This window comes from Myxocyprinus asiaticus, chromosome 28 (assembly GCF_019703515.2).
Source record: "Myxocyprinus asiaticus isolate MX2 ecotype Aquarium Trade chromosome 28, UBuf_Myxa_2, whole genome shotgun sequence".
Taxonomy (NCBI): Eukaryota; Metazoa; Chordata; class Actinopteri; order Cypriniformes; family Catostomidae; genus Myxocyprinus; species Myxocyprinus asiaticus.
In genome coordinates, this window is record NC_059371.1 from 2,795,358 (window position 1) to 2,812,028 (window position 16,671).

A 16,671-nucleotide genomic window follows, 5' to 3' on the forward strand; every position below is an offset into this window, starting at 1 on the left:
CACACACACACATAAAGGACTAAAACAAAAGAGATTGCTTAACATTACTTTTATTGGTGTACTTCAGACATTTCAACAATAATAATAGAAAAACAAAGATCTCACATCATACAAAGTGTCTCTACTTATTTTCATACACAAACACTAAGGCCCAGGCATGTTGTACGAGTGGTAGATGGCTTCATTTCAAGGAGACCAGATCTCCTTAATATAATATTTCATTTTCTCAAAACATTTAAATTGTCTAGTTTGGAGACTGATGTACAGGTCTGGAAGTCTAAGGAAGAAATTGAGCAATGTTTTTGGCAGACAAAAGATCTTCTAATACAACCCAAATATGATACGTCACAGAGGAGCCTCTTTATCATGACAAATGATACTACAAATAGAATTTAAGGCCAGTCATGATAGTTCAATACAGCTCATACAGCTCATGGCATTGAGGTAAATGGCACCAAATTAATAAAGGGCTCCATTTTTCTTGCAGTTACTTTTATGACATTTTTTGTTTTTGCTCCAAAACACACTACACAATATGTACAGGCAAATAAACACATTAACATTTTAAAATATATTTGTTTATAAAAAAATAATAATAATAATAAAAAAATATGATTATATATAGAAAAATTAAGAGGTTTTAAGGCAGCCAGCTGTTCAAGAGAAATGTCCCTGTCATTTCAGCTGGAGCAGAATGAGTTATATAGTGGATTGGAGTGCACCAATGATGGGGTCCGCAGCGGTGTTTTCCTACAGGATGGACTCAAGCTGGTCTTACATCGAATTCAGAACCAGTATGTGGGTTATTTCCACCCAAAGTATCTTTGAATCTTCCTTCCACTATTCATACGATCCTTATTAATAATAAAAAATAAAACAAATCTCAAAGGAATGCTAATGTATTACTCATTGGTCACCTCTACCAAGTGATAGGTGGATTTGAGCCACAATACAGTAGAGTTTGATTATTAGCTTACAGACACCAGCATTAGTATTTGGACTAAGAGAATAAAAAACACAAATTATTATCATGAGTTAAAAAAGATTCCAAATATTGGAGCAAAACTCCATGGTCGTCAAACACAGAGGGAATCAGACTTTAGGGAGACCTGCGATCTGCTCTGTGCGCATTTCCCACAAAACACACACAGTTTACCTGCTACACAGCAGATTACTCTGCCGAAACTGTCGCATCAATGCAGCAGAGTGTAATTTATCAAAATCTTGTATAATTATCTGCTACAAGACAGAAGTACTGTGGCAGCACAATGCCAACATCAGCACCATCAGTTACCAGGAGGGGATGGTTGAAAAACAGTCTCTCTAACAGTCTCACTCTCTCGTGTTGTCATGCGAAACCGTCTCCCCTTCGGTTTAACAGCAACAAACGTGATCAACCTCACATTATGTCATAAGAAACAAATTTTAGTACTTGTACATCACAGTTCTTATTGTTTCCCTCAAAATTATCACAATGACCGAAAAACTAATGACACAAATATGAAAAAATTAACTAAAAAACAAATATGTTCATAGAAGACTGAATAAATACAAGGGCCAGCCTCTGTGGTTTGATTAACACACACATACAGTACACACTCACGCTCACACAAATGCACATTACGATGCCTACACCATCTTTAAAAATTCCCATGTAATGACAATGTGCTAGTAAGGTGGTAGAATGGCCTTTTTCGTGAAACAAGAGCAGAACGAACCCTGCATAAACTGTTCATAAAACTGATATAAATCGATATAAATGCACCAATTTACGATTTACACAAATTCATTCTGCATCTTTCATGAGCGAAAATTGTTACATCAGTAATTTACACACTGTCGCACTGATGCAACAATTTACATACAAATGGTTTTACGAATTATTTAGTCAGAAATTCATCCAGCTTGTTTTTCGAGAACATAAATTGTCGCAATAATCTGACACTTAATGTAAGAATGGTCTCACAAACAGTTTTATCAGAAATGTTCTGGATAGTTGTATTCAAGGGCGAAGATTTGTCTTGAACATTGGGGGGGTTACAGTGTGAAGTGTGAAGAATTTACATGTTTTCACTCATCATAGTATAAATATTGGGGGGTTGTACTGTTTTTGTATTGTTTTCCTGTAAAAATATCAAAAAATCCTTAAAACAAGATCAATTTGATTAATCTTGTTTTAGAAACAACACTGCATAAGATATTTAGGTTTTTCAGAGAATGTATTTTTAACGTGTATTTTGTCTTACTGTACTGGCAGAGTTTTTATAGTCAAAACAAGTGAAAAAATCTACCAGTGCTGAAGAAGTAATCCAGAGTATTTAGAATACGTTATTGTCCTTGAGTAATCTAACAGAATACATTACAAATTACATTTTACAGCATGTATTCTGTAATCTGTAGTGGAATACATTTCAAAAGTAACCCTCCCAATTCTCCCAACCCTGCCTACCCCCATCCTCCCTGGAACATATGCCCCTGGTCGTGTTGATGCAACAATTTACGTGAGAATGGTTTTACAAATGATTTAGACAGAAATTCTTGTGTTTCTTGAACATAAATTGCCACAACAATGTTACACTTTATGTAAGAATGGTTATACGAACAATTTAGTTAGTAATGCTTTCAGCTTGTGTTTCATGAATGCAAATTTTACATAATCCATCAATTACATAAGAATGGTTTTACAGGGGGCCTGGGTAGCTAAGCAAGTATTGACGCCGACTACCACCCCTGGAGTTGCGAGTTCGAAACCAGGGTGTGCTGAGTGACTCCAGCCAGGTCTCCTAAGCAACCAAATTGGCTCGGTTGCTATGGAGGGTTGAGTCACATGGGGTAACCTCCTCGTGGTCGCGATTAGTGGTTCTCGCTCTCAGTGGAGCGCGTGGTAAGTTGTACATGGATCACGGAGAGTAGCATGAGCCTCCACGTGCTGTGAGTCTCCGCAGTGTCATGCACGACGAGCCACATGATAAGATGCACGGATTGACGGTCTCAGAAGAGGAGGCAACTGAGACTTGTCTTCTGCCTCCTGGATTGAGGTGAGTAACCCCGCCACCATGAGGACCTACTAAGCAGTGGGAATTGGGCATTCCAAATTGGGGAGAAAATGGGATAAAAAAATAAAAATAAAAAAAAATAAAGGTTTTAAAACAATTTAGATAAAAATTCTTTCTACTTGGGTTTCAAGAACATACATTTTTACATCAGTGCATCAGTTGCGTAAGAATGATTTAATGAATGATTTAGACAGAAATTGCTCTCCTCTTGTTTCTTGAACATAAATTGCCGCAACAATGTGACACTTTACTGTATGTAATAATGCTTGTACGAACAATTTAGATCAAAATCCGTTCTGCTTGGGTTTCATGAACATACATTTTTACATCAATGGTCATAGTTTTATGAACAATTTACACAGAAATTCATTCTGCTCTTGTTTCATGGATGTAAAGTCTTGCATCAGTGTGGCAATTTACATAACAATGTTTTTACAAATTATAGAGGCAAATCAATTCAGCTTGTGCTTAGTGAAAGTAAATTGTCGCATCGATGTGTCACTATGTAAGAATAGTTTGCGAGCAATTTACACCAAAATCCGTTCTACTTATGTTTTTTTTGAAAAAGGCCCAAAGTGAGTGGTTTGTTGTGAGTTGCTCAGTCTGTGAAACATTTGTCCAAATCAAGATCAGTAGATTAACTGACATTACACAACGGTCGGAATTATACAGCATCAAATATGGCCATTGTTAGTTGGCTCAATAGTGGACTAGTTTTATCCACACGCACGTACGCACGCACGCACGCACACACGCACAATCATCAGTGCCTTTTGTTAATACCCAAAGGTGACTAAACACACACATTTTACAGTAGAGAGGCAGCAGCATAATGCTTAAATGCAAAGTACACTCATTTGACCGATATGGGCAGGGCATGGGTAACACTCCTACTGTGGAAACAAAATGGGGGAAAAAAATCCTCTGTAAACACAAGCTACAAAATACTTGTTTGACAGAGAGCCCAGTGTTTCAAGTGGTCAACAGACGCACACACAAACAGCTTGACTGGATATCAAATTCTGAATCTATCAAGTCACCTAGTCCTAGTCTAGGTCCCAGGACATGTATCCTGCAACTTCTCCTTTAAAGTATTGAGCTAGGCTATGTTCGGAATAGCATACTACCCTGCCACTTGTACTACTTCTGCAGTGTATCGTATGTAAACTGTGCCAATTGCATTGGAATCCTCAGATGACGTACTCCATTTAACAAAATGAGCATTATACAGCAGAGCACACTGCAAGAAATACTGTATGCAATGCAAGTTCCAGTGTGACGAACGAACCAGAAGTAATATCGGTTTTGTTATCAATATTTCTTGATTTAAGATGACTCATTTGTTTGGACAGACCAAAATCGGGACATTTTTTGTTTTTACACAAGGTTGGATGTGACAATGCAAAATAACCATGTTTATTTTCAAGATTATAACTGGACGCAATTTGCTAAATTAAACACGCTCCAATAAGGTCATGTGACAACAATGTTTGAAATGTTTATCACTGCATAATGCATACTATTTTCATACAGTTTATACTGTACAGTATGCAGTGAGCAGTACATTAGCATTATAATCCGAACATAGCCACTGCTCTTGGGTTTGTTAAGCACATTGTAGCTCTTGCTTTCTGTGTTGATGTCATAATATCGAGAAAAAACTGCCATGACAACTTGCGATACATATATACCTGTAAATGAGCATGTTTTTACTATACAGCTTTGATGACTACACCACATTTCATGAGCACTTCATCACTCTCCCCGTGATGTTAGTAGTATCTAAGTGTCAGTGCATGCTTGTTTATTGTATATTTCATGATTAGTTTAATCTGCAATTATTTGTTTCTATTCTAACACACAGAACCAGCTGTGTTTGTTTCTGGCGCAGCTCCTGCGATGGCTATTCTGAAGTTGTTCAGCATATTAACTAGTTCACTAGCTTTTCTCACTCTTGCTGTAAACATGTGACTCCGCCCTCCTGGTGGAGTCTAATTAGAAGACACACCCACGTCAGATGAGGGGAGACCAGCGGTGAGGGTCTTAGATTGTCATAACGGATCCATTTAGATGATAGATGAATAATAAAAGAGTATCAAAAGTAAAAGCAATTGATCCACATGAAGCACAAATGTGGTGAAATGTGGTGTAATCTTTACAAAAAACAAATGGTAGGAAAGGCTGAAATTGTAAAAAAAAAAAAAAAAAAAAAAATGAAAGAAAAGAAAATTGCTTTGAGTGTTGAGGAGCTATAGCAATTCCCTGCTCTCTCTCTCTTTTTTTTTTTTTTTTTTTATAAAATAAAAAATAGGCTCAAAATGGTGATTAAGCATGTGGCCATGCTAGGCAGAGAGAATATGAGCGTCTCTCTTGCATCGTCCCTTGTATGAGGTCAGTAGTTCGCGACGGGGGCCAGATCTCGACTGAGCGTCACTGAAACATTAGTGTAGAGACTCCTCCGGGACACTATGGGGGAGTAATTCAAGTTATTCAAGCCATCCACTCTCTGTCTCTCCTTGGATCTTCGGAGAAGCTTGTATCTGAAAAACAAAAAGGGGAGAAGGTTTCATTAGGCTTATGAAAGATGTAGGACCCTGTCCCAAATGCCACCCTCGGGGCCTAAGAATTGGAGATATGAAGAAGAAGCTTGTCTTTGCCGTCCTAAGCTTACCTGCCCAGGAACTGGACTTCCCCTCGGTGGTGGTGCGGTATGGACATATAACGGCCAAATTCTCCAGGTGGCCGACTCACTTTGTAGCCGGCAAACTGAACCCTGGTAAACACACGCATATACGCGCCGATTGAGTCTATGTTCACTTCTCATTCCAAAAAAGCAGGATGCTCTTGCAACAGAGCAAATATAATGAATCAGAAATAAATGCAATATCATTCTTGTTAAAGATGTTTACAGAGACTTTTTGATGACATTTCTAAGACGTTTTAGAGGCATAAACAATCCAATAATTGGTCCTAACTAAATATTAAATTGAAATAAAAGTGATAAGATTTATTCATTAATTTTTTTATGTAAAGGTCCACTTATTACAACAAAACTTAATGTGTATCTTTAACTACACATGTCATATGAAAAACCAGTCAATAACTGTATTTGTACAACATTAAACAACACAATAACAGATCTTATTCCATTTAGAATTGGACGTGATGGCAGTCATAACTTGCAGGTCAGTGAGGATGATTCAGTCACCGTTTCGACTGATATGGCCTCCTTATAATCCCCATCCATAACTGGACTACCCTGGTCACACTGAATGTTTCACGCTGTAGATTCAAAAGAACTGGCTCATAGGAGTCACTTGTTCAGGAATTGGACTACACTGGTCGCACTGTTAATTCTCACGAACCAGCTCTTAAGTGTCATTTGTATGGGAATCAGACTACACTGGACACGCTATACGTTTTACGCTGTACAGTAGATTCGAAAGAATCAGCTCATTAGAGTCATTTGTTCAGTAATCGGACAACACTGGTCACGCTGTAGATTGAAAAGAACCGGCTCAGAAGAGTAATTTGTTCGGGAATCGGACTACACTAGATGCGCTGTACGTTTCACACTGTAGATTCAAAAGAACTGGCTAAGAAGAGTCATTCCTTTGTGAATCGTACTACACTTGTCACGCTTTATGTTTCACATTGTAGATTCAGAAGAATTGTCTTTGAAGAGTCATTTATTCAGGAATCGGACTACACAGGTCACACTGTGTGTTTCGTGCTGTAGATTCAAAAGAACCGGCTCATAAGAGTCACTTGTTCAAGAATCAAATTATACTGGTCGCGCTGTAAATCTTGCGCAGTAGATTCAAAGGAACCAGCTCAAAAGAGTAATTTGTTAGGGAATCAGAATACACTGGTCATGCTGTAAATTCAAAAGAATCGGCTCTTAAAAGTCGTTTGTTCGGGAATCGGACAACACTAGACGCGCTGTACGTTTCACATTGTAGATTCAAAAGAACTGGCTAAGAAGAGTCATTCCTTCGTGAATCGTACTACACTTGTCATACTTAATGTTTTGCATTGTAGATTCAGAAGAATCGGCTCAGAAGAGTCATTCATTCATGAATCAGACTACACAGGTCGCACTGTGTTTTGAGTTGTAGATTCAAAATAACCAGCTAATAAGAGTCACTTGTTCGAGAATCAAACTATACTGGCCGCGCTGTAAGTTTCGCGCTGTAGATTCAAAAGAACCAACTCATAACAGTCATTTGTTCGGGAATCGGACTACACTTGACGTGCTATATGATTTACACTGTAGATTTGAAAGAATCGCCTCATTAGAGTAATTTGTTTGGGAATCAGACAACACTGGTCATGTCGTAGATTCAACAGAACCGTCTCTTAAGAGTCATTTGTTCAGGAATCAGACAGTTCTGGATGTGCTATATGTTTTACGCTGTATAGTAGATTCAAAAGAATCAGCTCATTTGAGTCATTTGTTTGGGAATTGGGCAACACTGGTCATGCCGTAGATTCAAAAGAACCAGCTCAGAAGGGTAATTTTTTCAGGAATCGGACTACACTAGACACGCTGTATGTTTCACACTGTAGATTCAAAAGAATTGGCTAAGGAGAGTCATTTGTTTGTGAATCCGACAACACTTGTCACGGTTTATGTTTCGCATTGTAGATTCAGAAGAATTTCAGGAATCGGACTACACAGGTCGCACTGTAAGTTTCGTGCTGTAGATTAAAAAGAACCGACTCATAAGAGTCATTTGTTTGGGAATCGGACTACACTAAATGTAATGTGAGTTTCACGCTGTAGATTCAAAAGAACCAGATCAGAAAATTCATTTGTTAGGGAATCAGACTACACTGGTCACGAAGTAAGTTTTGCACTGTAAATTCTAAAGAACCGGCTCTTAAGAGTAAATTGTTCGGGAATCGGACAACACTTGACGCACTATATGTTTTACGCTGTAGATTTGAAAGAATCGGCTCATTACACTCATTAGTTCTGGAATCGGACAACACTGGTCATGCCATAGATTCAAAAGAACCAGCTCAGAAGAGTAATTCGTTCGGGAATTGGACTACACTGGACGTGCTGTATGTCTTACACTGTAGATTCGGAAGAATCAGCTCATTAGAGTCATTCATTTGGGAATCGGACAACACTGGTCACACTTAGTGTTTCGTGCTGTAAATAACATTAAAAAACCTGACTCTTTGTTCAGTAATTCAGTAATTTGTTCAGTAAATGTACTACACTCTATGTTTTGCATAAAAAGATGTCTTATAAAATAGCCGAGTTAAGCTTGTTCTGAGCCTGCTCTGATGCACCTCAACCCCTAGTATCAAAGACAGTTCCGATGCTGCATTAATTCTGTGTAAATGAAATGCAGCGTCAGAGCAGCCTTTAATTTGGTTGTTGTCATGATAGAGTATATCTTTCATAATTTAGTGCCATATTTAAAACTTTATATTTTTCATTAATTTCATATTTCTATATTCATAATTTTATATTTTAAATATTCATCTCATAACATTGTTTATGCATTTGTAGCTGCTGTTTAAACGCATTGATAACTGCTCTGAGCAGCACTAAACAGTCTGTATAAATACAACTAAATTCCACTTCAGATGCAGCTTCTGTGCCAGCTGTGCAGTGCAAAGATGGCTACATATAGGTTCAGTAGAGGGGCAGCACTACCTCTGAATAGCACTGCAGGAAACACTATCAGAATATTTTAATGTTTGGGTGTTCCGTCTGCATTCGCAGAAAAATGCACATTTGAGAATCATCAACTTTTAAACTGAAGGTCTATTTAGTTGTTCCAGTTTCTTTTTCTTTTCTTTTTTTTTTCTTTTTTTTTTTTTTGATTGAATTACAGTTGTATATCACTTAATCACATGCTTTTCAAGCAAGTAACATGCTTAACTCATTCTGAGCAAGGTACTTCATTGGTGCTGTAATAAATTAGTTCATTTTATGGGCAAAACCGACATCTGTCCTGAAATAAATAGATGTGCATGTGGTATAAGCGGAATAATTGACTCCACACTGTTAAGAAATGCATCCACTTTGCATCATAGTTTTATCATTACCTATACCTTACCATAGGTCATTACCACCTCGGCATTCATTTTCAATAGTTCAATGGTCCATTGTCAGATGATCCTTACAAATTATAATTATTCCAATTTAAACATACAATACTGTATATTCAGCAGGATTTAATCAATTCAGTTCAGCAAACAGTACTGTCATTTAGAGTAAACTGCCTGCTAGACAACTTTTACAGGAGAGTCTCTGATGAAACTACATGAGATCATTGTGTTGTCAAATCAGGTGTATTGCCCTGCAAAGTTTCACCCTCTCACCTGTTCCAAAGGTCGTCGTCCTCGCCTCCCCAGCCCCAGAATCCATTGGGAAAACCGTTTATCTTTTGAAACTGTTCCACAGTGAGTCCACTGACACCACCAAAGAATTCCTTATATGGAAGCCTGCATGTTCAAAGAGATCAAGATTCAACTATAAAAGCCACATACAGTATAGGGGAAATCAGGGCTACTTGTCACAGGGGTAACGATAAAGTTTTGAGTCAAAAGTCCAAATACACAAATGTGTGTTTTTAACTAGCAGTGGTTTTGTATGTTGGTTTCACATGTCAGGTTGGTGATGCAAGTGGTCACATTTTTATTTGAGAAGCGTATACTGTATATTAAAGATGGATCTGGATATTTATTAAAACATATCCTTTTGTGTTCTACATAACACAGAAAGTCATACGGGTTTGGCATGATGAAAGATTTTTCATTTTCGGGTGAACTACTCCTTTTAATCGCAGGTTCCAAAACAGTGTGACAACATGCCCGGCTATCGGCACCAACTTGTGTTCAGTGAACTGTATCCTTTTTCCTGGGCAACAGCGATGGTTCAATTGCTTTTGTGTAGCCAAGACTTTAAGGTATGTGACTATATAGAAATTGACTTTCTAAATTGAACATACCCTGAGAAATATTCACTGGAGTTAAAAGTGAGACAACTAACTCTGATCTCCCCTATAAAGAAATGCACAACTGTGCTGAGTTTCACAAAAACTTACATGTATGAGTACTTGTTGAGTTTAACCGCAAAGTGTCTTGGCATTTCACCACAGCCGTAGTAGTTGCGATCATTTTCCAGAAGGTGGTCAACGTCGTGGAATATTACGCAATCCCAGTTCAAGTCCTTCATGGCCTCTTTGAAACCGACGTTAAACAGCATGGCACGATTAAATGCTTCATTCCCAGCCTGTAGATGCACAGAACTGTGTTAACTTTCTGTCTGGATAGCATCAAGTACTACATGAGTCAATGAGTTTACACTCTTTGAGATTGAAGTGCTGAGCTGAAACCAGACTAAGGTGGTTTGCTGGTCTCCTAGTCTGGACAAGCTGCTCAGGCCATTCTGGTTTGCTGGTTTTAGAGAGTTTTGGACACTTGTCAGCTAAAAACCAGCTCTGGCTAGGATGGTTGACCAGTTAAACAGCTTAAACCAGCCTGAACCTTTGTTGTCAGCAGGAACGGTGAATTGAACTGAATGCAATATTTTACCTAAGAATGGTTTAATGAACAATTTACACAGAAATTCATTCTGCCTGTATTTCATCAGCGAGAGTCCAAACATTATGGGTATGTAGTATACAGTATGTAAAAAAACATTACACAATAGTGGTGGACACTCTGAATGGTCACAACAGCAGTTCTGGTGGGAAAAACTCGGATTTTGAATGTCATAGCTTGCTGAAGTCACGCAGTACTCACCTCAAAGCAAAACATATTTAAAAATCAAGCTCATTGTTTTCTGAAGTCACAAAATTCACCCAAAATAAAATATTCTTATATTAGTAAGCCATTCATAGGTGGATTTCTCAGAAAAGTGTAAAAACTGTGGCACTTTTTAAAAAAAGCACTCAGTGATTTATTTATTTATTCATTTCTAATTGTGATACTTTTAAAGCAACTTTTTTTAAGCAATTTTTTTATATATATACATATATTTTTTTATTCATGGGTATTTCACCAAATATTATTACATACTCGGGTCGATAGCACATATATCTATCACTAATGGATCTCTTTCAAAGTATTTTCAAGACAATTAGAAAATAATAGAATACAATATATTTTGATGTTTTATTATTCATATATCAAAGAGATGATGCAACAAATCAGGACAAATCTAGAACAGGATTCATTACTTTCACACTGAAACTTCATGAGACACAACTGGCTGTATTGAGCTACACAAAACAAATAAGTTACACATATGTATTATCTCAGGCACTTATTGAGTCTAAAAAGATGCACAACTTACATAATTTCAGTAGTGCACACAGATGACAACAGTCAAATCGTACTGTTCATGTGTTAACTTTGCTATAGTTTACTTCCATGTTGCTTCTTCATCCAATAGCAATGTCAAATGTAAATCAAGTCAATCACTGAAACAACAATGCCACCTTAAGTAACAAATAACATGAACCGTACAATATGTCTGTGAACATGCATATGGAATACTGATAATTCATCATTACTGCACAGAAAATCGACATGAAACAGTATTTATTAGTATGACTATAGTTCTCATTTCTCTTGCAATAAACAAATAAATAGATATCATGTGATGGTAAACTTACATAGATATGAAATAATAATAAAAATATAATTAATGGAAGCATAAAAAACGACACTACATACAGGATCTAGTGTCTCTAATGACCCTATACACTTTTGGTACTTAAGCAAAAAAATAATAATAATAATAATAATTTATATATATATATAAAACTGTGGACAGTCCTCCACAAACTTTACTCAACCAGCAGAGAGGAGAAAGCTGCCGGGGAAATGCTGCTTCAACTTTCTTTGCACCAAAACTACATCTTGTTTCATCTTAATAATAAATAATAAACGTATTTTACTCTCCATTCTTGTCAGAGAGCATTCTCTCTTTCTTAGCAGTGTATAGTAAACAGACACGCAGATCCCGCATTCAGCATGGCTTATGAAACAACGCCTTTAGAAATAAATAAATAAAAGCATCATCAGAGGTTATGCAGGTACATACGAACGGAGGTTTACATGGAGACAAGAGAGACTGCATCATTACAATCTCGGTTATGAAAGAAGCAGATTTTATTATCCTCTCTTCAATACAACAACACACAGCAACAAGTGAATGATTTACTTACTCTTTTACTATAAATGCTGACGTTAGAAATGATCAGATATTGCCACATAATTCTGCTGTACATCCTCTGCTTGTGTGATAGTTTATAAGCCCAGATCACAAAATTCTGGTATTATTATCCTTCTAGTTATTTACACTTCGGTCAATGCCAGCGGAACTTACATTCGCCGGAAATGCAGCTACATTGGAAAATAAGGTGGATAACTCCAAAAAATTGGATGAGGTACAGGGGGAGGAATGAGTTCCCGGGTCACTAAAGACCTGAGGTATGCGTTTAAGGGTTCAAATAGATTCGTTATGTCACATCACTGCTACAAGGGAAATGGAAAACATTTGCACTTGCGTGATGCTGCATCTTCACCATTAGCTGTTAGCGCAACATAAACAAAAATATTACTAAGTGCACCTTTAAAACATTGCTATTTTTGTTTAAGTATCAGCAGAGCAACATTGCCAGAACCATCTGTTTGTTTGACCAATGGCAGATGAAGGGAGGCATTGCAAAGCCTTAATTTGAAGAGTCATTATTTTGGAGGCGCAGAAATGACACACTTGACCTTTAAACTGCACTGCACAAAAGACATTTCATGTACACAAGTGACTGTATGATAATCTTGTGTTGTGCTTCTTTGACCTGTTCAATGACGTAGAAGGCGAACTGCAGTCTCTGTCTCTGCAGCACTGGGATCAGGTGACGGAAGAGTATCGGCAGATGCTCGTGACGATTTCTAAAGGGAACCAAAATGGCCACCTGAAACAGATGGAAGAGGAAGATGAAAGAGAAACTGAGGAAATACTTTCACTTCTAGTGCGTCTCTTTTAACCACATTTCCAATACAGGAACATTGCCTGCGTTGTGGGACACATTTGTTTTGTTTCTGTGATGTGTTCCTGTGGAAACGTAGCATGCAAACCACCTCAGAAAAGCCAGTTTTATATAGGAACGTTTTTCAGAAATCTAAGCTGCGTTTTGCTCGCTGTGGTCAGGTGTGTGTGATAGGGCTGGATGATTATATTTACAATATATTCAATTATATTTTGTTTACTACATGAAGTGAACCATCATTGCAATATTGCTTCGATTTTAACCCTGTTTTAATTTAACCATTGCTAGTAAGTTTCATAAGGCCAGATTTGCGACCTGCTCCTTGTGTTTGGCTTGTCAGTTGGACGCATTAAAACCAGTGTTGGGTGTAATCTGTAAATTGGTTACTGTAATCTAATGACTTTTAGTACAAAAGTAGTGTAAATTCTTGTAATCAGATTACAGTTACTGACTTTCAGTTAATTATGTTTAACTACATTACTTAAACGTTACACATATTTCTAAAATGATATTATTTCTGTAGAATACATGTACAGCATGAAATTTATTCTTAATTATGTACATCTGTTATCATTCCCATGACAGTTGAAGTGCGTGCGCGCCCTAACAAGTCAATGTACGGGACAAATGTGAGGTTCTTACTGTATGACAATGAAAAAGAAGAAATATAGACATTATTTTAATTAACGTTTTAAAGAAGTAATTAGTCATTTGTAGTGCATTACTTTTAAAATAACTTACCCAACACTGACTAAGAAAGATATTTTATAGTGCTCAAAATGCCGATAAAAGTTTGATTAATTTCCACAAATCATTATTACTGAATGTCTGTTTCAATTATTCAAAACATTCAACAAATCAAAAATGTTAACAGAAGTCCCCGTGTTGCATTTTATGTGTTTTAAAATGTTTAAGTTAAAAATGCAATATTGTAGGTAAATGTTGTTATTCCTATGCACTGTAAATTTGGTGCAAATACATGAAAATTATTAAATATGATTCTTTCTTGTGTTCATTTACTGAAAAACAACGTGACAAACATAACTTGATTATTTTAAACTAGCTTTGAATCTACTTGGCTACAATGGCTGTTTAGCTGTAATTATATTTCCTTTAAATAGGACAGTTCACCCATAAAAAAATTACATTCTGTCATCATTTACTCCCCTTCATGTTTTTCCAAACCCCTATGACTTCCACTCTTCTGTGGAAATGTTAAAAATGAGATATTTTATTCAGAATGACAGCCTCATTGACCGTTCACTTTTATTATACGAAAAAAAAAAAAAAAGATACAATGAAAGTGAATGGTGACTGAGGTCATTCTGACTAACATCTCCTTTTGTGTTCCATGGAAGAAACACATCCATTTAATCAATTTCAGAGCAAATACGCAAGTATTCAGACACATTTTTAATATCATCAATTAGCTAAAAATTTTGATAATATATTTAGCATGGGCGGTTCTACACCATTTTGACTGGGGGGGCCAGGGTGGGGCCGGGTGTGCTTGTAGGGGGGCAACTGTATAATAGCTATTGACGGGGCACTGACGTTAAAAACTACACAATTCAATTTGATGTATTTTTTTATGGAGTGATTATTTGCAGTAGGTGTATGGCACCACCTGCCACAAAGCACAGACATTTGCACTCCAATGTTCTGGTGGAAACAGAAATTAAAGACAAACTGCACCCTCAAGTGTCACTGTAATTGTGTAGCGTGTAAAGAGGTGTAGATGAGCTTCTTTCATCAAATGACCTGGGTTCGATTCCCACTTTTGTCCCATCCTGTTTCCTGTCTCCACCCTTAATATTTCCTTAAATACTTCTTATAGTTATGAATAAAAATGTATATAAGTGTTGATTCACTCCCAGTGATTTGGTCATGATGATGGTCGATGAGTTGAGTTGGGAAAAAAGTAAATCATGGTTTTACTATAGTAAATTGTAGTAGCCATGTAGTAACCAAGTCATAGTTTAATGCAATTAACCATGGTGTTAATATACTGTAGTAACCATGTTTAAGTTTGCAGTTACTATGATTTTACTACAAAATACCATGATGATACTATGGTTACTGTAGTAAACCCATGGTTAATTTTTGTAAGGGAAGGTGAGGGTTAGGTTAAGGGTTGGCGTAGGCCATTGTGGGACTCTAATTAAACACACTGCAGTGATGCCCCTATACTGTATGTTAGTATTTAATTAGATTTGCAAGTAGTATATGCCAATATTTGCACTTAGTGCAGAGAAGACCCTTTTTGTTGCTATTTGCACTTGGCCTCTACTATAGCCTCTGCTTTTTTATTGAATTGTATAAATATTAAAAATAGACTAAAATCTTTTTTTGAGTGTAGAAGTCTACGTATGACCCCAATTACATAGCTAAGTAATCGTGTGTGCGCTTTTAATCACTAAAAAATAAGTAAATAAAATGTGTTTTTAAAACATAACAGCCTATATGTGCATGAAAATAGATTAAACCGTGCATGCAACCGTGCTTCTCATGCAACAAGTTATGTTATGAATGCTGCTGGTTGAGTTCTTCACCACAACACACCACAATTTTTTTTATAGCTGTGAGAAACACTCAGTGTGCACAGACTGCTGTGTGAAGAGTGTCACCACACCAGCAGGAAGCGCATGAGTCACCTTCCAGCGTGGGAGGCAGTCGTGGGGTTTCCAGTGGCCTCCGCGGCTCAGACTGGGATCGGCCTCCGTCAGAAGCTTCTCCACGTCCACTAGAGCAACTTCACTCATGTTCACCTTCACACCACCTTCTGAGAGACACACAGAGACAATCTCATGTTATTACTGTCAGCTCAATACCTGCAGTGTCAAAGTGAATCTCACAAGAACATGTGCAGCTCATATTTCAACCCAAAATCAAAAGACACACGTAAGCACTTACATTTTACTTAAGCCTATTTAAGGACCATTCATATATATATATATATATATATATATATATATATATATATATATATATATATATATATATATATATTGACATTATTTTAATAACAATTTCCACTCAATTCTCATCAAAAAAAAATTAGCATTAAAAGGACTTACATTTTTGTGAAGCTAAATATTTAGTGTATTACTGCTGTTTATCGCTATAATTCCATTATGTTATATAAAATACGGTGTTTTCTAGTTTATTAGTATATATTTAGAGGAAATGAACACTTAATTTGATGTTGTCACCCTATTTGTTTAACGCTTATGAGAATGAACTTTGATATGTGCATCCCTACTAGGACTTATTTAACGTTTAACAACGACAAACCATGGTTTACAACAGAACTCAGGCAGCTTCGTCAGGCCAAAGAGGATGCATACAGGGGTGGGGATAAAGTCTCAATCAGGCCAGGAACACACTGAATAAGGAAATCAGAGTGAAACAAGTTTTCAGCTAATGACCCTAAATCAGTGTGGAGTGGCATGAAACAATTTATGAATTACAGGACTCCTACCCCCAACCCTGTAGGGAACCAACAACTGTCTGACGACCTGAATGTGTTCTACCGCAGATTTGAAAGGCCCAATCTCACACCCCACAACCACTCTGACCTTCACTTCACA

The 16,671-nt window shown here is 37.0% G+C and overlaps 1 protein-coding gene across 2 annotated transcripts in view; it reads right to left on the reverse strand.

Moving 5' to 3' along the window:
* Positions 1–34: 34 nt before the first annotated feature.
* LOC127418927 (beta-1,4-galactosyltransferase 5-like) overlaps positions 35–16,671 on the reverse strand; it is a 53,686-nt gene continuing 37,049 nt past the window's right edge. For both annotated transcript variants that reach the window (XM_051659857.1, XM_051659858.1), the window contains 6 exons: positions 15,736–15,863; positions 12,890–13,006; positions 10,127–10,314; positions 9,402–9,524; positions 5,728–5,829; positions 35–5,596 (listed from right to left, as the gene is read on the reverse strand). In XM_051659857.1, coding sequence (XP_051515817.1) covers positions 5,449–5,596; positions 5,728–5,829; positions 9,402–9,524; positions 10,127–10,314; positions 12,890–13,006; positions 15,736–15,863 — 806 coding nt within the window. In that variant the 3' untranslated portion in view covers positions 35–5,448. The remainder of the gene's footprint in view (positions 5,597–5,727; positions 5,830–9,401; positions 9,525–10,126; positions 10,315–12,889; positions 13,007–15,735; positions 15,864–16,671) is intronic.